General features: G+C 40.1%; 1 protein-coding gene across 1 annotated transcript in view; it reads right to left on the reverse strand.

Annotated features, from left to right (window-relative positions):
- The window catches only part of LOC117808189 (ephrin type-B receptor 1-like), a 132,849-nt gene that overhangs the window by 25,434 nt on the left and 79,800 nt on the right, over positions 1-27,615 (reverse strand). The window contains exons 8-13 of the mRNA XM_034677764.1: positions 25,015-25,090; positions 23,598-23,722; positions 10,256-10,421; positions 9,818-9,923; positions 7,520-7,581; positions 7,221-7,418 (exon numbers count right to left, since the gene is read on the reverse strand). Coding sequence (XP_034533655.1) covers positions 7,221-7,418; positions 7,520-7,581; positions 9,818-9,923; positions 10,256-10,421; positions 23,598-23,722; positions 25,015-25,090 — 733 coding nt within the window. The remainder of the gene's footprint in view (positions 1-7,220; positions 7,419-7,519; positions 7,582-9,817; positions 9,924-10,255; positions 10,422-23,597; positions 23,723-25,014; positions 25,091-27,615) is intronic.

Raw genomic sequence — 27,615 nt, forward strand, 5'->3', positions numbered from 1 at the left:
GGCATTTTCTAACATTTTTATTGTGCTTAAGTTACTGTGGTCAGTTAGGATATATTATGATTCCTAGCTATGCAGACTACAATGTCATGAAACAATCCCATTCAAATTAGGAATAATCTCAAATCACGCTTGATAAAAACTAGATCATAGTAGTCACAGAAAATGTCCTCATATTAGGAGATGTGAGGCAGTGTTGCTGGATGTATTTCCACTTTAATGCCCAGCTGTATTAAATACTTGATTCTACTACTTCATACAAAGGGCGCAGTTTAAGCATGCGTCCCATTTACAGAGGCTATAGTCCCTGTTGCAGCAGTTTCTGGTTCAACTGCATATCTTCCCCGTTCCTACTACTCACATATCCTAGCTGTCCTACCCAATAAAGACAAAAAAATGGCCCAAAAGCAACTTAAAAAAAAAAGTGCTTGTAGTGGTTTAACTCAGTTGGTAGCGCAGATGGCCCTTATATGCAGATGATGTGGTCATTAACGCATAGTTTGGAAGTTCGACTCCTGACAACCCTTTGAGGCATGTTGACCCCACACTCATGAACACCTAGAAACAATCTGTATATATGTATTTACAATAAGGAGCAGTCTGTCTAGTGTCTCAAAAGCAGTTCCCGGTGTTTCCTTTGATAGACTCTTCCACAGGTGGGCTTTGTTAGCTTCATCTGCCTCTTAATAGTACATTCTTTCATGCATTCATTGATAAAAGTACAGATTATTCATTCCAATCTCCAAAGTTACTTCTAAGTAAAAGAAAAAGAGTGGAACCAACAATACTTTCCTCAGTGGAGTTGAAAAACAGTGTTGCGTTTGAGACAATGCAAATACTAAAGTTATTAATCTCAGCTTTAACTATAGACGTTGTACAGTGCTTGGGTAAGTGCACCATGCTAGCCTCTACTCCTGCTAGGTTAGTGTATACATTGAAGATTTGTGGATGTAAGAAAATGTATATCTTAGAAGTACCTGGTGGTTACCTTCTTCATATGTCTCCTTCATGTGCTGCTAACTCGGTGTCTGAATGCACGGCTACAACAAGAACATGAACTCGTTTTACCCTCAATGCTTTGGAACATGTTCAATGTACAGAACATTTCTTCACAGTGATGGGGTTACAGATGTCTTTTGTCGACATAAATGCAGCCATACGCTGCCTGGGGATATGAAAATTGAATATCACTTCAAAATAAAAGTCCTCACTCCTGAGATAAAAATCAGTGTGTGAATAATGGATGAGTGATGGGAATTGGATGACAGGCTGTGTCGTCCTGTCTCACTGTGATCTCTGCTCCACATCTCACTGCTCATTAAAAACTATCTGCTGTCACAGCTGTAAACCAGAAGAAAAGGAGATGGGTGGAGGGCAAAATAGGGAGGAGAAGGGAAAGAAGACAGGGGAAGGAAAGGTGTAGAAATGAAGGAGTAAAGGAAGGAAATGAGGGAGTGTTTTAGGGAGATGAGGAAAAAGGTATGGCACGAGGGGAATGAAAAAGAGCAGAGATCAGATGACAAATCTCTTTCATTTTTTAAATAAAGACTTGAAAAAGAATCCACTACATTTTCTCCCAAATGATGTCTGAAGTCAAAATAAACAGCTTTTTATGAATGGCATCTCTTACAGTGAAAGTGGTTGTATTCAGGAAAGAGGAAAGCGAGGTGTGTTATCATGAGGGAGAGGAAGAGAGAGCGAGGTGAGATATTTTTAAAACCTCCTTGGGGTGCTTTCTTCTTTTATCTTCCCTCCTAAATCTGTTGTTCTTCCGTTTTCCCCCTTTGGTTCTTTGTTTTAGCATCTCTCTATACGCAAACAAACTCTAAAACTCCAGAGGGGCTGAATCACAGAGAGTAATGAAGACAAGAAAGAGAAAAACTGAAAGAAAAACAAGAAGAGAAAATCGCAGAGGTGAAAAAAGCTGCGAAGACGTTTTCACTCTCTATCTCAGCAGAACGGGAGAGATTCAGATGTTTAAGGGCTCAGAGTCCGGCCACATCTCAATCACACAGGCTCATATTTTTCTCTCCCTCCACGCAGTTACCATCCCGCCTCTGCCACCTCTGGCTGAGGTGAGAAACCTTCCCCGGAGAGGAATAAAGTGAGAAACGGAGGGATTATGGAAAGCCTCTCAGAGTGGCTCAACAGACCAAAGCTGAAAGCACACACTCTCAGCTGTGAGGGTCTGAATCTAGTTCATGACCTTTATCACCCGGAGCGCCACGGACATTTGGATTCGATTAGTTTTGGTTCCAAATGAGGGAAAAAAGTTTTCTGGATGATAACATTTGAGAGAAAACATTTCTCTGACTGAACTTTGAAAGATTCTGACACAAGAGCTTCGCCAGATTGCCAAACTGTGAGGGGGCTTTGAGGCAAAAACCAGCAGTGTGACGCCTTTCGATTCCTAACTATACCACCCTTTGTAAAATGTTTCTAAACCTCCATATCCCCTTTTCGCAAGTCTGGTGCAACTAGTTCTCATGTGCTGCAATGAATACTCTGGTTGTATTAGTTTGTCACAATTAAGATGAATGCATGTCCTGATAGGAATCTGCAGAATGTGAAAATGAAAATAAAGTATAAGAGATGTTTACAATAAGACTTTGACACAGTGCTCCAGTACCAAACAGCCTGAGACAAAAAGATAACAGAGGCTTTTTATATTATAATATCAATAAAAAGCCCAAATATCTCCTCTTATGCCAAAGAGTGGTTCTTGTGGGTCAGTGAAACATCGGCTACTGTCATTGGTGCATGGCGTATTAATTGCAGATGACCCGATGTCTTTGAAGAGGACAAGTACTGGCCCATACTGATGTTCAGCTGATACATTTGTGCATCCGTAGTGCTCATTTATCATAACTTTTTTATAAAATTTATGACCATTTAGTTTCAAACCTTAGCAGGAGAGAGGAAAACATTTAATTTAAAGAATTTGGGGGTAATCCAGCCAACAGTTTCTACTTTATATTACAGCAAATGAAACAGCTTACATCAGCTGCTGTGTTACCTTCTGGGCATTCTCATGGTCCATAAGAGTCCATGCTGCAGTTAACCAGGCTGCCTACAAACCATTGTGCCTACCTCATAGACAGTATAAATAATGGACGTAGTATCAATGACGTCACCCATCGGTTCCTGTGCGCTGTTTTGAAGCCAACTGGAGGCGGGAGCCATATTGGAAATGCTGAACTCGTCCAAAAAAGTGTGACGTAAAGAGGTGGGGTCTGAGCCTCCTAGCCAACATCTACGTGTTCCCGCCTGGCAGTCAAGTCAGTCATGTCTTTATTTGAGCAAAAACTTGTAATCTTAATATCTTCTGAACCGTTGCGTTGTAAAAAAATTCATCCCCGGCCCCCGTACACAGTGTGCCGATCAAGAAATTAGCTATGTAGACCAAAGCAATTTTTTGAACCAGGCTGTAAACAGAGCCCTATTGATCCCTGTCCTCTCCTCACTCTGTGATGTAATGACACTTTCTTCAGATAAAGTGCAATGTAAACAGAGACCCCAAGAACCAACCAGTAGTACAAGGCTGAACTACTAATGTGCAAAGTTATCATGTTCTCAATTACTTTTTAGCACTTTGATTAAAAATACATGTATTTGCTGAATATGCACCTAATGACTTCAAAATAAACTCTTATGACTCAATTATACAGTCAAATAAACCTAAAAATAATCATCAAATGCAGATAGAGGAATCAAGAAAGTTTCAGTTTGAAGCGCTCTTTAGGAAGATTTGTAGACATGAAACACGAAAAGACTCCACGTCAGTCTTTTGAAGACTCTCTATTCTTGTGATCTGATAACTGACAGTGAATCTAGGACCTGCTTAGTGTCAGTCTGACGCTATTAACACCTCCCTTCAGCAGGTGTTGAGGTTTAATGAAAAAACAACAAGAGTAATTAATGCTGAAATGACACACAGCCTGCAGCACATCTTAAAAAAGGTGTTGATTCCAAAGGTTGATGAAAAATCCCCATTAAACTTTAATATTGTTAAAAATCTACTTATGGAAAGAAATCATTTTCCTTTTAAGTAATAGAAAAGAGCTCAAGGTTATTTTTCAGTATTTGTATTCCCAACAGTTCTAATGAATTAATGATGTGAGTTTGATCAGAGGAAACAACAATGATAGAAGTAATAGATACTTAACTGTTGGATGACTTGGGAATATTTTTCCTTTATACTTTTGTTTGATGTTGAAATGCCTTCTTCCTTTAACATACGTGTGTCTGTGAAGGATGACTGGGCTAAATGATCAGGCTGAGATTTTCCTCTGGTTCAGTCATGCTACATTTAGATGTAAGAGTGTATCTTAAATAAATGTATTCTTGACCTTGTGTGGTGACTTTTAGCATCTGTTTTACATATTGATGTTTTATGTATGTTAGTATTCTATGTATATCAAACTGTTTCACTTAACTCAGATGCCCTTGACTTAACAGAGCTAAAGATAATTGCTCAAACTGATTTCTTTCAGCACTCATAGATTAGTAATATAACAAGGCTCTTGATCTGAGTAATACTTAAATTTGATTAATTTTCCTCTTCCTGTCTTCATCTTTTTACCTTTTTTCCCATCGTCGGAAAAGCAAAAAGTCTGACTCCCTAAAATCAGAGGATGCTTTGGGACTCCAGCTCTCTCTATTTGCCGAACATCACACAGCATTTTTACGGTGCGAGCTCTGATAGCCAAAGAGAATGCATGAGGACAGTTTTAATTTATTCCTGTGAAAGTTTTTCCGCATGAATAAAACATCTCTCCCGACTTCAAAGGAAAGAAATAAAGCAAAATAATAAACTGGTTTTGCTCGTTTCCAGATCTTTCTCATTGACACAACAGTGTGGCACAGTTAGAGAAGTTGATTTGTGTGTTTGTATTTGGTTTTGCTTTTTCAAGTGATAGCTGGTTTCATTTCAGGACACCAAGGTTTACTTTTAAACATTCACTTTAGAACAGTTTGAGGGAGATACAAACAAAGTGTGTGTTTTGTTATTAGTCTCAATGAAAGCTCTCTTACAAATACAGTAATTTAAAAAGTTAATACAACAATCATGGCTGGCTACTGAAGTATTTGATGAGTTTTTCGCTCCAAAAAGAACCACAGGAGACACAAGAAAGGGCAAACCAAGAGCTATCCACTGACTTATCTCAGGAGGGAACTTCAACTTGTGAAATTCACCTCTACAGAGGATGGTAAGATAAATATTAAAGACCCCTAAAAAACATACATGTTTACATTTGAGAGCTGATATGACTGAGCAAATGTATTGTTCAATGTAGTGATCCCTTAACTGGGCGACGCAACCCTTTGTGGGTGCCAGGAGATATGACAGGGAGGCATAACAAGGCCATAAAAATACAAATAAAAATAATGCATACACATCTGCACTGATAAAGAAGCACGGGCAGTTTTGTGAAAAGAAGTTCAGGTAAACATGGCGCTGATGACAAAAAATCTCAACTGTCCAACTTGCATATCAAAAGTTTGATGGCAACGTTTCAGTGCTAGACCTTTATCGACAAATCTAAACCAAACAATGCAACTAATAAAACAGAGACAAGAGAATATGAAGAGGTACATCACCCCAGGTAGGCCACACAGGATAAAAACCTCTGAAGTTTAATGTGTCACTCTTAAAATCTTAAAGTTTTTTTTTTTTTTGCAGAAAATGTTTAAAATAAATATCATGAAATGCCGTACATGGATGTATGTTTATGTGTAGATGTGTATGGTGACGGGACTATTTTCATCTACCAAAGGGGGACCCTGCACAATGTCGGAGAACCATTGGTTTTAGGGTGTCCCGATCCCATATTGATATCGGATATCGGTCCGATATCAGCAAAAAATCCAGTATTGGATTTTATCAGCCTGCATCTAAAATCTCCGATATAAGCACTCCGATATATGCAGTCCTTTCCAGACTCCGCTCCAGCACTTCTATCCAGCAGCACCCGGATCCAGCATGCAGAGCCCACGTGATCAGAACAACAGCGTGTGCTATGAGTAGGAGTGATGTTGGTCGTGTGGCAGTATTCTTCGTTTAAGTCCAAAAATGGCGTTGCAGCTGTCACAGGACGGGGGAAGTTTAATGCGACCAACTTCAACGCGCATTTGAAGCAGCATCACAAAAAACAGTATGAGACTTTGCGCAAGCTACCTCTGTGAGGCCACTATTGAACGTAAGAACAATCCTTTACATTCCTGTGACAGGTTGAGTTATTATCTGAGGGGCTCAGTGTTAGCTTGGTCTCTACCTGCAGCAGGTGTGCTTTATGAACCAGCTCTTTATTAGACGGAGTCCTGAGGACATGCTACATTCAAATTCATGCTAGTTTTCCATGACTACCAACTGTAGCTTTAACAGGACAAGCAGTAAAGATAATGGGGAGTAAAATGAAATATCCTGACTCAAAACTTAGCACCTGGATAACAAATATGAAGTCAAAAGTCTGAAGAAAATACTTCTTCACAACCACAACTGCATGCTTTCACACAATCAATGACTAATCTGTCACATGACCCATCATTTAACAGCGGCAGCTTTCAGAAACAATGTATCATCAAATATCATCAAAACTAAAAATAAGAGATATGGTAAGTGTGTCTCTTCTCTTTCTGGCAATTCATTCTCTTAGACATGAGATCAAACTATTTTATATCACTTCATCTGGTGTGCTCTCTCTTCTGTTGACAGTGTCCTCTGAACCAGTGATATCATCCAATGTATCTATCTGTAATTTATATCTTATATCCACAACTGATGCTGCTAAATATAATACAGTAATATAAATCAGCCCACATGTTGTGCACTCAAACAGCATCTTTTTCAAATTGCACTCCAGCAGCACTGTCTTCTTCAAATCTACTTCAGTATTTCTTACATTTGGAGTTGAGTGTGCAGTTACATCAGGTTTTAATTTGGGCTCTCTCCACTTCTCGTAACTTTTCTTCACAGTCCTGCGAGATGTGTGTGTGCGCAGGGCCCTGCTGTCTCGTGCCCTTTCGTTGTCACTGGAGGGACGCTAACTTACGCTTATTAGGATCAACTTCCATATTATGAGGACATGGCATTTATCAATTTAAGATCACCGCTGCTAACAACTCTGTAGGTTAACAGCGAGATCATGAATCTGCCTTCCACTTTCTGAAACACTTTCTTCAGAATAAAAGTTCAGCCAAGCATCTATAAGTTAAATCTCTACCTGATCCAATGACTTCCTCTATTTTCACACAGGACGGGTCGATCTCCTTGGCAAACTCCCTCACAGCCTCGTTGGGGTCCTCGTAGGTGAAGGGGTCGATGTAGATCTTGACCCCTGGTGAACTGTGACCCTCAGACAGGGTGGGAAAGGTCACAGTGGGGGTCGGCCCGCTGAACATGTCTGGCCTGAGCGTCACCTCTGAGGGGAAATTTAGAAAGTGTAAATATAAACACTGATGTGGAAGTTTGGTGAGAAGATTTAAAGTCAGAGCTCATATAAAGTTTCCATATTGGTCGCACCTCCTCCTGCATTGTACTGCTGCAGCTTGTCGCCGTACACACTCTCCTTCAGCTGCCTCCTCCTGCAGACAGACAGGGATTTTAGAACAGACAGAAATGTTACACACAAGTTAGAATTGCTAATTGGCTGTCTTCTCTTCAGCGGAGTTGAGGAAAATAAATATTCTTCCTGAGTGTCAGAAAAAGAAAAACACCCTGCTTGAGAGAAGGAAAAAAAGTCTTTCAGGATCTCATTAGTCCTGGATGACTTGTTTCTGTTCTATGTCGTCAGCTTTTGTTCCTGCTTTCATGTGAGAATGAAAGCAAAAGAAATTCACTCAAATATTCTTTAACTGATCGTCAATACAGACACTTGATCCATCATGAAGGAGAGACAGAGAGCTTGTCACCTGCTATTTTAGGGTGGTCAAAGGGTCCAAGAAACTCTCTCTAGAGTCCTGATCTACTTTAAAACCACTGTAGAGCTGAAAGAGAAACATTTTGTACAAAGGTTTGATCATTCAAAGGCTCTGAAATTGAGTTTTTCGAGGTCGTGGAACATTTCTACCTGCCAGTCTTTGAATCTTCCAACTCTGAAATCTAGCTTATTATCAAGCTTTTACTTTCTAGTATAGAAAATGTCTTGTAACCTTGCAATCCATGTTTTTATTAACTTCAGAATTAAATTTAAAGGTTAAAAAACCACAAGTTTTTAATAATGGAAAAATGACTTGAAACATTGCCCTACATTTTTCATGTGCCGGTGCTCATGTTATTCACAAATAATGATTTTCTAAGTTTAAATCTCCATTCAAAAATGTGTAACCAACAAATGACAATAAGTTGTTATATGTATCAGAAGATAGAAGATGTTTGCAAATTCACTGTGTATGCAGACGATAGTCATTGTTTTAATGTGATTAATGTGTGACAATGAGCCTCAAACGCTAGTTGCGTACTAACATTAGACAGAAGAAAAAGACTGCATTTAACAGCCAATCATGTTGCAGGGTGAGAGGTAGGCGGGGCTTAAAGACGTTTAGGGCGGAATGATGCATTCACTGCACTGTGGGAAAGAACATCACTCTGCCGTAATCCTTAGTAATCTTAAAGAGGAGTGCACCACTCAAAACAATACTCTACTAAACTCATACACAGTATACAGTATAAATCAGTTCAAATCAAATCATGCAAATAACCTAAACCTGTGAAAAATTTGAATCTACAAACTAAAACTTCACAAAAATCTCATGGTACACAAAAGACCTGCTTCCTGTTAGCCCCTGCAGAAATGATGGATTCAAGAGGCTCATCAGAAAACTAAATCCAGACGCAAACTAACAAACTGTCTGGTTTCTTCAACTTTCATGCAGGAGCAAAAATCTGACTTTACATTTAAATTCATCATCGATTCATCATCCACACTGGAACTCACATTCAAAGCCAACAGTAATTTGTTTTACAGGTAGACGTTCTTCCTGCATGGCCCTTGGTCTGCCGCATCTCCACCGGTGCCTGTTTTGGTTAGCTGCAGGGTCATCAGCTGGGGACCACCACTCATAGATGTTTAGCCACTTAGCCCAGAACATTTCCTGGTGGTGGGGCAGTGAACAGGGACGTCTCCCTGACACTCCCTTGCCCCCCATATTTTGTTCCCTCTTCTCAGCCACAGCCAGAAGCTTGCCTTTTCGGCCTCCTCTGAGAGCTCCCTGGTTGCCTTGTGCAGCCTAGCTCCCCGACACCCCAAGTCTTTGAGTAGCCGTGTTGTTGAAGCCACTGGGTAGAGCCTTACGCTCCATCCTCCTTCCCTGCACTCTGCCACCAAATCTGCATATTTTGCCCTCTTTCTCTCGTGGGCAGCCTCCAACCCCTCCTCCCATGGCACTGTAAGCTCCACAAGGAGGGCAGATCTTCCTGCCGAGGACAATAATCTGGCCGAAGGGTGGTGCTGCAGATATCTCCTGGAAAGCTGAGCTGTCTGCCCAGGTCCACCTCAATCCTCTACTCCAACCCTGGTGCTAGAAGCTTGGGTATTGGTGTCCTGTTTGTAGCAGTTACAGGCTACCCCTGCCTGAGGAAGTCATCCTCTGTTGGCCCTTAGTAGGGCTCTCTCTGTTAGCCTCAACTCTGAAATGATCTTCTGCAAATGTCAACAACGCCTCTTTTTCACGAGAAAACTCTGCAAAATGCATGTCATTGAATTCGTTGTCACTATAGACATAACAGTCTGGTTTGATGCCATGAGAAACATACACCTCAACCCCCTTGACACAATGTGTTAAATTAAGCAAGTTGTATGTGTGTGTCTGTGCATATTACCTGGTGCAGATGATGGCGATGGCTACCAGTGACACGATACACACTCCACCGACTAAAGAGCCAGCAATCAGGGAGAGCTGCTGTCCCAGCTCTGATTTATACTCATCTGCAAATCAGACAAAGAAAAATAGGTATAATTTTCACATTTTTAAGGGTTTCAAAGTCTTTCACACTCATACAATTGAGAATATAATGGCAGGGAGAAACTTACACCTGACAACAGAAATAAAATAGAATTTACAAGTCTCGTTTTACACGATTCCAAGCACACACAAACGCACACACAGACACTAAGAGCTGAATTTAATTACTTCACAGCCAGATTTTTAAGTCCTGCTCAACATTTCAAATTCCCCTGCACTCGCTTTCCTCTCCATCATAACAGTTCCACTTCCACACACACCCCCACACACTCCAGTCATCCGCCCACCCACTTACCATCAGTGAGTGTTTGGAAGAGCATATCCTTGCTGTAGGCTCCAAAACCGGCAACTGTGCGGGCCCTCACCTGGACCACGTAGCCTGACCCCGGCCTCAGACCCTCCAGAACAACGTTGGGTGTTTCGCTCTGGACCACTGAGCTGTTCAGCAGTGACGACTGTGACTGTAGAGGGAAAAAGAGACTGATGAATATGTTTCAGAGAGATCCAAGACAGACGACAATACTTCTTCGGTCACAGTCTGAGAGAGACAGAGGCTAAATTTTAGCGCTCAGCTCTGGCCCTCAGCTGAGGCAGGATTGATTGTCCCAAAGATCCAGACCAAACTGAGACATTCACCATATTCAGACAGAGACATCACAGACACACGGGCTGGACTGGGTAACTTCTTGAGTTAAAATGTATCAGGAACCTCTGTCATGCTGTGCCTCTCTCTATCACAATCTTTCGACTTTTTCCCCTTCCCCAGCAGTTAAAAAATAACATTTCTCCAAAGCTCTACTACTTTTACTGATGTTCTTACTACATTTATTTTCTGTCTGTCCATCTATCTGTCTGTCTGTCTGTCTTTCTGCAACCACTTATCTATTCTCATCTTTGAGAGTCAATTTGTGAGGTACCTTAAGAGTCACCCTGGTGGTACATTGTCTCGTCTTGGGAATAGATGTGGTTTAACCTGTCTGTCTTCCTCCAGTATAAGGCAGGGGAAAAGAATGCCATCTTTAGTGCAAAGCATTGCAAAATAACATTTTCAAAACAAGTTATTTTTTCAGAAATATTGCCCCAGTTCCTCAGAATAATCCGCACAGACCTCTCTGTGAACCCACTTTACTGGGACATCTTCCTTCTGAAGGAAAGATGCTATAAAAACTGTTTATAAGAATAGAGATTTAATCATTAAGCTCTTTACATTCCCTATTTACATTATCTCAGCAGGTTATTAAAACACTGACACTGCAACACACTGCTAATGAATTACTTTTTGTGATTGAGGAGAACTGAACCCGTTCAGAGGTTTGAACTCTGTTGCACCTCTTTGAGTTCCTTCATCAGAGTTGCAGCTGACAAATGAACTAAGGATTTAAAAGTCTTTGTTGACAGGACCGTTAACTTTGTAAAGATGGAAATCCACTGCTCCTCCTTCTCATGCTCATTGAGCTCAGTCTGTTCCATATTGTGTAAAGTGAGAGGAAATCAAACACACTCTTAAAGGGTCTTTAAACAAATTCCATCCTATGTGCCCCTCTTACTTTTAATGTGATTGTATTTCCCTGTGTTTAAGGATATATGTGCATGCTTGTCTACATGTATATGGATACATATAATTACTCATCTTGTTATTTTATTCTTTTTGTATAGAAGTGAAGTTATTCCCTCCAGATCAGGTGAGAGGCCTGCTTGTGTTTGACACTTCAGATTTAAAGAAATACATAATTTATTTCAAATATTCAAAAAAATATTTGAACAATATTTTGTCCAAGCTGGAGAGAGACAGGAAGGGTCTGGAGTAGAAAGCGGGGAAGACATTCAGCAAATGTTAGAGGTCTGGAGTGGAACATGCAAGCACTGCGACAAGGACTGCAGCCTCTGTACATGGGGTGCGCGCTTAGACCACTAGGCCTATCTGCTGGGCTGGAGACTGCCGGTAGTCTAGTTACCTGCCTTATCGTATCTTCTTCTTAGGTCTAGTGTTTTGGTTCTTGGTTTATGGTGAGGTTCTGGGAACAACGGTCCATTGTGCAGCTAGCCTGGCACATTCTCATTTATTTTTCATTTTTTCTGAGGTTTCCAGTCCCTTTTCTTTCCTTTGTTTCAGCTTTTTGATCTTTGAATATATTGGAGTCTTTTCTGTAAATAAAGCTCTGGGTAAAACCTTGTGTGGCATGCCTATTTACGTTTGTGTGGTGGCCTCCACTTTAGAGCCTTAGTTTCTGATACTTAGGAGAATGTAGCATCTTTTCTCTACCTATTTTGTTGCACTACACGTACAGTTTTGTTGTTGGTTAAACCATTTTCAAGTGTAGTTATTGTGAAAATGTTGTTTATTTTGAAAACCCCCCAGAGAAAGCAAAAAATAAAAAATTGAAAGGAAAGAAAAATAACCCTGTTGCACCTAAACTAACACTGATGTGCATGGTCAGAAATTTGCTATGTTGCATCTGTTACACATGATGTGATGTCATGCCGTAATGACAAAGTCAAGAAGTGCAATCTACATTTAATAACTTAAGTAAATTGTAAATGTATTAATGGGAAGTCATTTGAGAGGAATTACCTCGTCTTCCAACACAAAACATACAACATAATACAAACTCTTTCAATGATACATACAAAGGCTCTCATGCCCCAACCCACCCACACACTATTCCCTTAATGTGACTACACCCACACGATGTAAATAGGAACTAGATATCACAAAACATACATTACATTTATAATGATAACACTGACAAAGGGAAGAAGGAGAAGCCTCTCTGTCAAGGGGACAGGAAGATGATATCATTAAAAGCTACGGAAAGACCTTTTAAGAAAGCATAATAATGATACATTATTATAGCTGGAAGGAGGTTTGAATTTAAAGACACGTCTGCTAATTTCTTTGCTCCAGTCATCATCTTTTCATTTTTTGAAAACGCCTTCAGTCGCTCACTCTCTCACTATACACTCTTTCTCCAACTTTTCTAACCCGTTCTGTACTCGGTCTTCTACAATATAAAAAACTGTTAGTGCAGTTTATTATCTCTTTCCCACAGAGACAGGTCTACTGGGAGCATTCAGTCTTTCTTCTGCTCAGTCCTACTCCTGAAGTGAATTAGCCATCAGACATATCAGATCTATCTCAAGAACCCGAGGCTACAACCTTTTACCTCCGTCTTTCTATGCTCTCCTCTCACACATTTCTTCCAGATTAAAAGGTTTTACTGCAGGAAAAATCAAAAAAGGTCCAGAGGGGAGGATAGATATGGCGTGGAGATGGCATGAAAAGGATGGGGGTGGGTATCATGCTGTGAGGATGAAGGCGGAGGAGGGGAGGTGATGATGGTGATGAGGAAGAGAGTTCAAGAGGGAGAAGAGTGGGAGGACAGAGAGGGTCAGGGAAAGGACATGGACATGAATAATACAGGGTTAAAAATGATTGAGTTTTTATTACAAACATAAATCTTCCTTTATTTTCCTCTTGATGGTCTTAAATCTATTTTGGTGCTGCTTCAAGCTATATTTATTGTCACTGTTACAATATGTCTTCATATTAATCCTGTGTAACTATATCATAACACTACAGTTGTTGAGATACAGAAAAAGAACTGGAAATGCTTCAGATACTGACCAGAATATAGTGTCTAGTGTTGGCAAGTATGCTGATTCTGTAATCCATAAAGTCAGAATAAAATCAAGTAATTTAAAAATAAATCAGTTAATCTTATCCACTCCATAATGGTATCTGCACAGTAAGCTACACTGTACTGCAACCCTGAAGGAATCATGACTGCCACTAGGTACTACTGTTAGAGCGACAGAGAGGAAATGATTACTGGTTATTAATCACGTCAAGATAGCAAACTACAACAACAGGGCAGCCTTTTGACATTATGGCACTTCAAGTAGAGCTCCACTCAATGAATCGGTGTCATGGTAAAAAAAAATGATTCAACACTTTGGATGTCACATCATGATTGAATTGCTGCAAGCCTAGCTGTCACATCATGAACTCAGCTTGTAGGAAGTGATCTGCCAGAAGGAATACTCTACAGTCCCCGGTCGGCATTTCAAAAACACTTAAAAGTTGTCTGTGGCCACCCTTAAAAAGACACTTAAAACTGTTTCAGAAATCAAAGTTTTTTCAACAACTATTAGTCGACATTATGACCCTCCTTTCTTCCCAATCATTGATTGATTGGTCAAACCCATAGACTGTACAAATAATGGACGTAGTATCTGTAATGTCACCCATCTGTTCCTGAGCGCTATTTTGAAGCCAATCGACAGCGGCAGCCATATTGGAAATGCGGAACTCAACCAGGCAGAGTGTGACGTAAAGGGGCGGAGTTTAAGTCTCCTAGCCAACAGCTATGTGTCCCCATCCTGGAGTCAAGTCAGTCTTGTCCTTATTTGGGCAAGAACTCTTAATCTTAATATCTTCTGATCAGTCACATTAGAAAAAAATTCCCCCCCCCCGTACAGTGTGTGCCGATAGAGAAATTAGCTTCGTAGAGCCAAGCCGTTTTTTGAACCAGGCTGTAAACATGTTTATTAATGCTGCACAGATTGTCTTTTTTGTATTGGTGTCTATGTGGTTTCTGTTGTTTCTGCAGCCAGCCTCAAGTGGATTCTCGATGAAATGCAGTTTATAACACTTCAGCGTGGGCTTCATAGTTTGAGACCAGAGGTTGCCGCTTTGTCAAACCCCATAACGTTAATTCATTCTGAACAGCAAGAGTGACACCAGAGACAACCAGATCAAACATGTCTCATCAAATCTATCCACAAAAATGGATTCACACACTTTTCACCACAGCCTGTTGACACTGTGGCAAATTGTATTAGTTCCTGTGAGCTTCCTGAAACATGTTAGTTTCCCTCAGCTGCTTAACATGGAGGATGTCAATATTTGATCTAGTCTTGTAATCCAGGCACTGGTAGCATAGCTGTGTATATAATAATTTTTAAATCAATAAAATAATCTTTAACTAGACACTGAGCAGGTTGTTATGTAAATTAGAATCCCTTCAGGGTGAGAAGGACCCTGTTGTTAAGCAGAGCGGCCTTGTCTCATCCTGAAGGGAGTCTAATTCGCATAACCACCTGCTCACTGTACATTATCCCTTACATGTTAAGTCCAGATTTCATGGAGGGATCTGCTTCTGCTACTAGACAAATATTTACATGGATTTCACATTTTGTGCATATTACCGCTAAAATGATTGCATTACAGTGCATTACAGTAACCAACGACAACAAATGAAAGGCCAGGGCTGGATTCAGTTCTACACCCTTGTGTATTCAGGCTCACTCCTCACTGCTGTCAGCCAACATGCTTCTTCATTATTACAATCCTGTAAGGTATCAGTCAACCTCTTTCTGCCTTTGTAGTTGGAGCTCCACAGCCCATGGGGTCGTGCATGCACCGTGTTCTCTTACTTCTTTCTTTCTTTCTTTCTTTCTTTCTTTCTTTCTTTCTTTCTTTCTTTCTTTCTTTCTTTCTTTCTTTCTTTCTTTCTTTCTTTTCCTTTTCTTTCTTCCAAAGTGTTGTAGCACTCCTCCCCTGTTTCTACACTTTTGTTCATTCACCCTGAATGACACAACCAAGACTTTTCCCGACATTTTATCGACAGGGTGAAAAGGTCTAGCCTTGACAGGCAATGTAAAAAAGACTGTTATCACACATGGATTACATATGACAATATGGGCTACAGCTAGGATGTGATGCAAGAAAAACTAGAGCTTTAGCAGTGTTAAAGCTAGGAGTAAAATGGGGTTATGTTAGGAGGTGGCCACAGAAATGGGAGTATTGTGTCAGGGTGAGGTTTATATTTGAAGGTGTGTGTAGGGGGTGGCGGTGGCGGAGGGGCCCCTGTGCTTGCCTCAGAGAAAAGGTCAGGAGGGCAGCCCATCTGGGGAGGTCTGGCAGCTAGAGATAAGTGATGGGTAAAAATCCTGCCTCCCAGTGCCATATCAAATTTACTACATTTAAACCTCATTATCTATAGAGCGGCTATAAGGGGGGGAGGGTGTTAGGGAGGGATTGAGAAGAAGACGGAGGTACAGTACAGCTGTCAGCTTAGAAAAACCTGTCCTCTATTTCTCCAAACTTATCAAAGTTCTCCCTGAAGCTATGAGCTAAAATTAGTCACTTTATGTGGTTGGCTTGTCTGTGCTGTATGATACAGTTTTTATTCCTCATTGAGATGTGTATCAAGTAAGAGGAATTAAAATAATAAAGAACAAATTGTCAGCTTTTGGGTTCTTCTGGGTCTTAATTGGCTTCTGTGTTAAATAATAGTAAGGCAAAGGCAGAAGCAAATAAGGCCGATTTAAAGTGAAGCCTGTGCTCTGATTTTGACAAAGTGAGGGTTTTATCTGTGACTGTCAGACTGCAGATACAGAGTCAGGGAGTGCACTTCTTCTCACTCGGTCCTAAACTCACTGTAATTGGTCTTCCAGAAGCAGCATTTCAAAATTTTCTGTCTGTCTTTGCGATTCTTACTTCCCTGGGAATTTTACTTGCACCAGAACCTCTTCAGTTATATGGTTGCAGGAATTTGTCTTCTTTTGTGGCCCCTGTTACCCACAACATCTTGCTTTTCAAATCATTACCAGTCGAATGAGCTTTCAGGCAGTTTGCTGAAATATTTCTAGTGTCCTAGAGACTTGGGCCCCTCTCCAACCTTTTTTATTTTAATTGCAGTGTGACAGACGGCAGCAACTCCAAAATGTGCAATGTCACGAGGAAAGGGATGGCAGTGGCTCAGCCACATGCTGAAGTGTCCTTGGGCAATAACTACCTTGAATGCTCCCTGTGAGCAGTGTGTGAATGCATATGTATAGGATTAGTGAATAGCCATCAGTGTATGGATGTAGTGTGAATGGGTGACACTTTGAGTCGTCACTTTGAGGTAGTCCACACTCAAACAAGGAGGCAGTAACGCCAATAAATATTACACAACAAACAAACCCATCCTTTCCTGTTTCTCTCCACTACAGCACAGTTAGCTCTAGCCTTACACTAATTTCTGCTGGGATAAAGAAATCTATACCAAAAAGCTCAGAGAATAAATAAGAAAGAGGGGAAGCCAAGACTTTTGAGTTTATGGTTTCGTTTTTGTATTTGAGTTTAAGTGAAATATGGGAGCACCAACTCGGAATCAGTTTTGAAAGTGAGCACAGACACAAGCTGTGGTTTCCTCGAAAAAATGCCCAAAACAGTTTTCTTCAGTTTCATAAAAAAAGAGGACTGGAAGATGGCAAAAAATCAAACGTGGGCTGAGGATGAGGAGGCAAGTTGTTCTTTTTGGTGTATCTCACACTATCCCTTGTAGGTGCTTTGCTCTTTGTTTTTAATCTGTCGGCAGTGGAAGTCTATCTGTTTTTGCAGCTGCTGGCTCAGCTTCAGAGTAAATGAGGATATTCTTACGATTAGCTCTGGGTGATAGATATGCTTTTAATTTAACTTTCAGTGTCAGACTGCAGTGCTTCCCACTGCCTGAAATACAAAGAAGACAAGATATGCTGCCACAGTTCTTTCTTTCTGGTTTCTTTTTTCTGGAGTGTCAGTCTGTGACAGGAGAGCAATCAGGTCATGAACGATTCACCCCTGAATCACGGGCTCTCATTGGTGCCCCGAGTTTGACATTCTTTTTGCAGGTTAGTTTAATCATTTGACTCTGTCAGTGAAAGGTTTTGTTCCTCAACCTCCTGGCTCACACAGGCGAGGACCTTGTCCACTGAATGACAGCTTGAGGCTTGATTACTTCAGTCAGACAGGCTCACAAAGCAGAGTTGCAGGAGTTTTGTTTTCAACAGTATCCAGAAGCGGGTAAATTGGTGTTGTCTTCTTGTCTGAAAGAGATTCAGCTACAGAGACTGAAGGATCTTTCAGTGCTCTCAAGATACACATGACATATACAGCAAAAGACTGAGGAGAAACAATTTTTATCATCACAATCGTGGTTTGTTCTTTCTTCCAACACAATCGCACACAAGTGAACAGCACTATAACAAAAGCCAATACAGTCTCTACTAAGGAGACTGTCTTGTTTGAGTTTCCTCAAATCTGAAAGGAAGAACTGAGAATCACAGAAAACATGGTGAACTGCACATGGTCCATGGGAAAAAAAAGAGATCACAAAGTAAGAAAATCTCTTCCAAGAAAAAGCGGAAGTTGATGATACAAAGTGTCAACACAAACAAGTCCCAAACCTGACAACGCACCTTAACAGAGGAGTTATCGATCAACCCACTGAGAAGCACAAGTCAATGCCGAGCCACAGGTTGCTTGCTATCTCCATTCCCACCCTCGACTACAGTTACAAACTTTGGTTGATCAATCTCCAACTTAATGATGAGTGCAAGGAGTTCAGACATCTGGAGATAACATGAAGCTGCTCATAAAAGGTGCTAGATGGGAGGGTTTAGGTATCCGATCAGGACACTTCCTGAGTGCCTCCCTTCAGTATCATTGATTATCTCTTTACAGTGGCACCTGTCAGTGGGTGGGTTGTCCATGTCTCTTCAGGACTAATCTATTCTGGTCCTGATCTGATTAGAGGGGGGCCTATACAATATCAGGAAGGTGATCATGATGTTATGGCTGATCTTTATCTGACTCTGGTATGCCTGGAAATCCTTTAGAAAGAGCTGGAAGACACTGCTGGAGAGATGGCAGTCTGGATGGGTGATATATGTGAAAGTATCTTACACTCGTTTCTTTGATTCTCACTGCAGTCAACTAAAATGATGAGGACAAAAAAAGCTTCTAAGAGAACCATCTTTATCCATCAGTGTACCTTTTAATCCCTTTGGCAAAGAGAAAACAACAAATGGTTTTAAATCTGTCTGTTAAAGAGGTAAAGGTAGGTAGCACTAGCTCGTTTTAGTGTAGGCAGTTTTCAGGACGGTGTATCGATCAGGATACGTGGAAGGATGAGGAAACGGTGCTTGCACTTAGCTGCCGTAAGGACAGCAGTATTCATTTCCTTTCTCACACAGAGTTAAATAGGTATATATTGTAGCCTGGAAAAAAAACACACACAGTAAACAATATAAGGCGCTGGTACACAGTAAACTGAAAATGCACTGACATGTATAAATATATAGGAAATAAAGGGATATAAACACACACACTCATCAAAATACTCATAGATTTTCTACTCTAAGAAGAGAACAAAGTTGAATCTATCTCTTTGGGATAACAAATTCTTCAGATGTTTTCATAGATAAAAGATAAAGCCGTGTAAAAACAGAACTCTGTGAAGGCCTCTGGCACATGTCCGGACATTGAAGTCCTCAGAAAGACCTGAAGGCCACATGAACGATGACCAGAGAGGTGATGAATCCAAGAAACAATCTCACTGAGCAAACAGTACGGCCATACTGGTACGTAAAGTCAACAGAGACCATCAAATCCTAAATCACAGGTTCTTGCTTTTGTGAAACCAACACCACTAAGAGCCTTCAGTGAAAAATGATACCCGAGGTGTAAAAAAAAAAATCTCATAATATCTTTGAGGAGACTACTTATGATTTCATCCTTATAACACAGCTATATAATATATCCAGTTGTTTCATCTTCCGCACCAAAATATTCGATGGGCAACATAACAGTAGTGAAATCACTGTCTATAATTGTCTGTTAATATTTGATGGGGTCATAATGTCAGGCAGTAGAGTCCAGGCAACGAAGACATCTTTCTTTATTTTTACAGAATCTTGATTCAGATGAACTGAGGGGTAGCAAGTTTCAGTGATGACCACATACCATCCCTGTGACCATAGCAATGCTCACTCGCACCAGCACATTGTGCTGCTTCTGATCACTCAATTACAAAATATGTAACCCCAAGGAAATACAACATTCTGATTACACAGTTAATAGATTTTCTAAATGTGGATAAAGCCTCAGAGTTCTGGACCTCGGCGGCTTCAAAGGATGTTACAGTCGAAGACACAAAAACAAAGCGCTGATTGAAACCGGATCAAACTATATCAACTGAGCCATTAGCTGGCGGCTAATGTTGTATCTTACTTTAGAGTGAATCAGAGCCTGTAAATAAACACAAACAGATATCAGATCGCACTGCTGTCGGTTTACAAACTACAGGTTGATTTAGAACTCTACACATATAATATTTTACATTTTAGCCTCTAGATGTCCTAAATTCCTCCTTCCTTTGCAGCTTAACCCTTAGTCCTTTAAAACACTTAAAGATATCCTTAATTCATGAAGGTCACTTCTTCTGGAAATCTGGAAGAATGACATCCCTGGGTCCTGTTTCATGGCCATTAAAGTGAAGCATGGTCTGCACAAGATGCTTAAATTCTGCAAGAGCTCTTTTGTAAGAAACTCGACCAGTTAAGCTGCTGATTTCATTGGATAATCCCAAGCAGTCTGTATTGTAACACAGCTTATGAATCCTGGGTGACTCAGATGACTTCATTGTTTGCTCACGGAGGAATCCTACACAGCTTCTTTGGACTTCATCACTCAACCTTTCGTTTTGCACCACTTGGAGTAATGGGGTCTTACAGTTTGACGGATCCTACTGTAGCCACTTATGAACAAATGGATGCTAATTCTTGCTGCACAACTGCAATCAACAGCTGATGTATGCTTGAATAAAAGAGGCTCTCCATCACTGTAAAACCTCTCAGTGTGACTACAGGCTCCATTAAATATGAGCTGTAGCTTTAAGATTAACCCAGTCACATTAGGGAATAATGCTATGTAGAATATGATGCATGAACTCAACCCTTTCATAGACAGCATACATGAGTGAAAGAAAGATACATCAATTGCAGGTATTATAAATCTAAGAAACACATTAAGACGCTCATATCTTCAGTTCGTATTAATTCATCATCGTGTCACGTCTGTGCGGAGCAGCCTTCAGCACGTTACTGTTATGGTGAATGAACACATTGAATACAAAAGAACACACGCTCCTCCCCTCCTCCCCAGCTCACAATACTTAAAGGTTTCCCCACTTTGCACAACCTGTTATAGGTGGCGCACAGCCTGTATTAGACCACCAAACACAGAAGCACTAACTGTTTTCACCAGGACAACAACAACAAGTACAGGAAATGTTTTTTCCTTGCATGCACTTGACTCAGCACAGGGTTAGTCATTCCCCATCAGAATACGGTTTAGCGTATACCCAGGATTCAAACAAGTGCAAGCCAGGAGGGAAAAATATTTCAGTTTTATATAATAATAAAATGTATCTATACAGCAAAGCTGTAATTAAATTAAATTAATAACAACAACAACAACAACAACAACAATAATAATAATTAAATAATAATAATAATAATAATAATAACTAAATAATAATAATAATAATAATAATTATTATTATTATTATTATTGTTATTGTTGTTGTTGTTGTTGTTAATAATTTAATTCAATTTAATTCAATGTAATAATAATAATAATAATAATAATAATAATTATTATTATTATTATTATTATTATTATTATTATTATTATTTCACACTTTAAAAGCTAGCATGACGCAGGAAATGAAGTCTCAGATACTCAGGCTGTTATGAGTCAGTAACTGAAGACGTTGGTTTTAAAATTCAAACTATTTTAAGATTACATTGACATGAATGCATCTTCTTCCTTATCAATGTAAGATCCTGTTAGGAAACCGTAGCTGGTTATAGAACACACTGAAATGAACAGTGATAGTACTGTATGACCTACAAAAGCACAGGAAAGCATTAGCGGCAATATTTACTATTTCTGTGTTGTTATTTTTAGAGCGTGTTCCTGTTGCCAGGTATTCGTCAAATGAGGAGTTAAACGGTAAGATACTGTAAAAGCCTTGGCAGTTATTTTCCTCAATAAGCCGCAATATTTGGAGCACTTGTTTGAAAGGGTTGAGGGCCAAGGATTTTTTTTCTTTCTGATGGAGGTCTCACATTTTTTCAAATTCTTTCAGAGAAAAAAGTCAGAATTATTTTTTCTTCCTCAGTTCTTGAACTGATTCAACCTCTGATTCTCCTTCTACTACTCTGAGGCTTTTACTATTACTGCTTCTACTACTAAAACCTCTGCCAATATTACTAATACAGCCAGGGCAGCTGTGGATCAGTTGGTAGAGTTGGTTGTCTTTCATTTGGAAGGTTGAGGGTTGGATCCTAATTACTACAGTCCACATACTGAAGTGCTGACGTATCCTTGGGCAAGACACTGAATCTGAAACTGGCCCCTGGTGGCTGTGCCAGCTGTGCCTTGTGTAGCAGCCACTGCCATCTGTGTATGTATGTGGTGTGAGTGATGAATGTGACATGTAATGTAAAGCACTCTGTGTGGTCAGAAGACTAGAGCAGTGACTCCCCTAGGGGGTCTCAAGACAGTAATAGGGGGGTCATGAGATGTCTTTAAGAATGTTTTCTATTTTCCAAGTAATTTAAAATAGCATATTTTACACAATATTGTAAAGATATCAACAAAAATAGTTCTTAGATTTGAAATAGAACCTTTCAAATAATGTTGCCAAATAACTCCTGAGGTTAGGGTTAGAGTTAGTTAACAGTTAATTCACAGCAGCGCATAAAACACATCCACATGTGCATGTAGGTAGGCTAATTTTGGGCTGACCAGCTAAATGAAGTATGAATCTACAATTAACCACCACAGTTGACAGTGGGGGTTGTGCGTCTTTGACACCTTTATCTTTGGGGTCGCGGGCTGAAAAGTTTGAGACCCCTGGTCTAGAGAAAGGCCTGTATAAACACAGTCCATTTAACTTCAGCTTTCAACTCGTTTTTCTCATATTCACACACTTAAATAAGTGTTTTTATAATGCATCATTTGCTTTCAGCATTCCACATCAACAGTTGCATTAGTCAATATGAAGAAAAATAGTAACCTTAATATTCTAAAATGTTGAGCTACTTCGTTCTCAGAGGACTGGCCTTCTAATTGTTCCACGTCAGAAATAACACGGTTGGTGAGTGGGCCTTTCACTCCATGACTTTATGGAACAGTCTCCCTCTTGACATTAGATTGACATGTTCGGTTGAAGTATATAAAGCGAAGCTGAAAGCCCACTTGTTTAATGTTTTGTATGATGTTGAGGTTGTCTGTACATTTCTTTGACATCCTTTCTCATGGTGTGTCATGTCTTTGAATGTTGTATGGTGTCTCACTGTTCTTTGAATGTCTCTGTTTTGAAGCTGTGTAAAGCACTTCAAGTGAAAGTGCTATATAAATTACATTATAATTATTAAATTCAGAACATTTTCTATGTAATGAAGTGGATGTGCATCGTTTTCTGTGTTTTTTAGGTGTTTCATTCATCAAGTGGTATATTGATCTCATTTGGTTTTGTGTGCAAAAAGCCTGATAAAAATGCTTCAAAGACAGACGATAATAAACACCCTAGTTAAGTTTGTTTTTCTGTTTATTATGAGCTCAACTATAAAAGAGGCAGCGAGAATGTTGCAGCTTTTGAGCAACAGTCCTGATAACAGATGAGCCAGATGAAGCTGATATTGATTCTCCTGTTTTATCGACTTTAATGGATTACTGGCTGTGACCGAAAACCAAGAAGCACACAGACACACACACATACACACACAAACACTCACCAACATCTATCATCCCACTTTACCTTGTCATAGTATCGTATCTCGTAGTCGAGGATAATTCCGTTGGGCTGTTCGGGCGGTGGCCATGCCAACGAGAAACTGCGGCTGGTTGAGCTCACTTGGTGCATTATGGGAACTGCTGAGGGAGCTGTTAAAACACACACACACAAAAACATACAGGTGCACACGAGTACACACAATCAATTAGGCAGTTAGAGGATTTTGTAGCATGCTTAAACACCATAAATATGGAAATATAGCGGGTAATGTAATGACATATTGCCAAGGATTATTTACACCCAAAGGAGAAAAATGTTTCCTCATCCTGGCTCATGAAAACAAATTACTGCACTTGTCACTGATGGGGAAACAAGAGTTATGTCTGTAATGCATTTTTACCCATAATTTTAGGAAGCAGAAGCAGTTGGCTGTAATGTGTTTCACCATTTTGCCTCTGGGATCTTTTTATAAGATGGTTTTCATCACATTTGTCCGTTATTTGATATCATACAGCACAGAGAGGAATGAATCAAGACATGGAGATTGATACTTCAGCTGTTATAAGTATCGGATTATTAAAGTAAGATTGAAGATGGGAGCATGTGAATTAAACACAGTGGAGTCATTAACGAATGCTGTGGTTCCTCATAAGTGATATACTTCTCCTGCAGTCATTGTGTGAGTGAGCCGTCACTAGAAAAAGCTTACACTTTTTTTTTAATGTTGCCACAATTGACATTTTACAGTCTTCTCTATATGTCGAGTAATTTTCATATCCTACCATCCCACGCAGTCACCTGAAAATAAATCACTTTTGTTGAGTCCTTAAAGATTTCAGGGATAAGAGAGTTTTTCATGCGGCGCTGGTAACAAATGTGCTCTAAAAGCGTCAGGGTTGGATACATGGATCATGTTTCGATGAGGGAATGAGCGAGGGGTTGCCGTGGATGAGGTAAATGATGTGTTTTCCGTCGGAGCAAAGCGGCTTTTAAATCCAAATTTGGGTTACGCTGGAAAATATCGCTTGTGTCTGTCTCCATAAGAATTGATGGAGCGGTAACTCGGCTCACTTTACAGTCTCTAAGAATTACACTGTCAGAGGAGGGCAGGGACTGGGGGGATAAAGGCGAGAAAAAGAGAACGGAGGGAGAGGCAGGAGGGGGTAAAGAGGAAAACAGGATGAAAGCAGTGGATGTGCAGGAAAGACGGAAAATGGGGGGAGAAAAGGGGGACAGAGGGAGAGAGATGACAAGCTCATAACATGTTTTATGAATTAAAAGACTCTAGCTCAATTTTCTTTATTCCCCTTGCCAGTGTAATCCACTGTGCTTCAGGGTATACACACACACACACACACACACACACACACACACACACACACACACACACACACACACACACACACACACACACACACACAGCTTTTCACTCCCTACTCACCAGCCTGATTGGTTGTAATGTTGATTGACAATTGCTGGGCTGGATAAGGGCTCTTGTTGGAGACTCCATTGACTGCCTGGAGAGAACAAAGTGTAATGGTCAGCTTTTCCAACTCACAGACTTTGGCTGCTGATGCTGTGCCTGTCACAGCACACACACCATTTAAAACATTAGCACTGGCAGATTTAACCCTCAGAAATTCTCAATCGTTGCCAGAAATAGAGACTCCTAATTAAAGAAAAATGTAGGCAAAAGCAGGTTAATAATTTCTACAAAATGAAATCTGATTTTACCAGCTGACATGTCTTTACAACAGCTGTAGCCAACCAGCTACCTAATTGAGTTAGAAATCTGTGAAATGTCTTTTCAATGATTCAAGCTATCCCAATGTAAAGGGTCAACCTTGTAAACCAATCCTGAATATACACTTGAAGGATAAATAAAATAAATCTTGCATGTACTAAGGAAAAAGAAAAGGAAATCAATTAACATAAATGAAATATAAATATATAATATATAGTTTTAGAACCAACAACACAGTTTGACTTGGACTGTATGTACTTGTGAATGTTGCTATTTTAGTATTTCGGAGCAAATATTGGGATACGATGTTTGACACTCTTATCAAGTTCAAGTTTAAGCACCTTATTAAGCACAATTAGGTGATGTCCAGTCTGAAGCTACAAGCACCCACCCATCATACAAAGGTTGTCCCTCCTACTGTCTGCTTAATAAGTGTAATATAGATTATAGATATAGATGTATTTAGATTTGTGAGTTATGTCTGCGATGGTTCTCCATCATCCAGGTCTTATCAATTCATAGCTTGATCTAAAGACAAATGGACTTTGGTCCGAGTCGGTTAAAATTATTGAACTTGAACCAACTTAAGCCAAGTCAAGAGGAGTTTTGGATCAAGCCTTGAATCTGAGTTAAGGACGTTAACATCTTTTTCACACCTGTAAAGTTACGCATAGTTATATTTGTATGGTGACTGACAAAGTGGAAACTTTTGGTGAAGCAAATGTGTAAAGAACTGCAGTTCCCCAAGTGTCCACTTGAGGCCGGCTAAGCAAGCCAAGAAAACCATGTCAAGATGCCCATTATTCAAACAGAAATAAACATGTTTACAGACTGGTTCAAAATACAGTGTTGGTCTGGATAGCTCATTTCTTTGTATGTGCACACTAATCAAAGAGTGAGATCATTTTTAAACTCAAGCATTTTGAAGAGATTAAGGGAATATGTTTTGTATAATTAGGGTGTGGATGACTTGAGGGGCAGGTGGACTCATTGTGGCTGTTTCCAGGAAGCTATAGTCTTTTGATGGTTCACCAATAGTTAAGTTGAGTCATTATTTCCAATATGATGACTACCAACAATGGGCTTCAAAACATCTCTTCAGAAACCAATGGGAGATGTCACCACAGCCATGTTTTAAACAGTGTATAGGATAACTCTCATATAGAGCTAGCCTTAGGTGGCAATAAGCAACTCTAGTTTTTTGCCACTTCAACACTGAATTCATTTTTCAGACTTGAAGCTTTCCCCAGACTACAGTGAGGTTCAGCCACATACATCTGTCCAAACCCGACTCACGCCCGGGACATGGATAGCTGAGCCTGACCAAAACCCGACAACCGCTCTTTTTTTTATGTTGGAATCAAGTGGCAACCTCCAGTCTAAAAATATGAGTCCAATGCGGAAGTGCTAAAAACTGCAGTTCATCAAGGATCTGCTTGAGGCTGGCTCCGTAAGTACCAGAAACCACATACACACCAAATCAAAAAAGCCGATCTTTACAGCAGAAATAAACATGTTTACAGCCTGGTACAAAAACGAGTGTAGTCTGGATAGCTCATTTCTCGATCGGCACACACTGTAGGGGGGTGAATTTTTCTAACGCGGCAATTTCGAAGATATTGAGATTACAGATTTTCCAAAAGGGGGTTGATTGATAGGCGGACACACTGTAGCTGTTGGCTAGGAGGCTCAAAGCCCGCCTCTTTACGTCACAATTGCTCGACAGCAGCAATATGGCTGCCGCCGCCAATTGTCCTCAAAACAGCTCTTCAGAAACAGATGGGTGACGTCACAGATACTATGTACGTGTTTTATACAGTCTATGGTCTGAACCCGACTCACGGCTGAGACAGTGACAGCCGAGCCTTACCCAAACCCGACAACCACTCTTTTTTTATGTTGGAATCTGAGACAAGCTTGATGCAGTTAACATGAATCATTGTTACTGTGTCACAGTTGTTGTTGTTGTTATCAAAAATTGTCTTGCACTCTTAACCTTTCAAGAGAAAATGCTTCATGAGCCAATGGGACATTATATCATCTGGCAAGGATTAATGTTGTGTAAAAGAGCAAGGTTGCCGATAAAGCAGCATTTAGAAAACACAGAAGATGGGCTACCAGAGAAATGATTATATTAGATGAACGGTAACCCTATGTGATAAAGTTATATGATGTACTCATTGGCTTCTGAATTAACACTGCGTTAGCTTAATAATTTGAAGGCTACGCAGTCCAACAAGGTCAGTAATAGACTACAGAGCAGGCACACTCCTTAAGTACACCTATACATTAACTCTT

This window comes from Notolabrus celidotus, chromosome 2 (genome assembly GCF_009762535.1).
Source record: "Notolabrus celidotus isolate fNotCel1 chromosome 2, fNotCel1.pri, whole genome shotgun sequence".
NCBI classification, from domain to species: domain Eukaryota; kingdom Metazoa; phylum Chordata; class Actinopteri; order Labriformes; family Labridae; genus Notolabrus; species Notolabrus celidotus.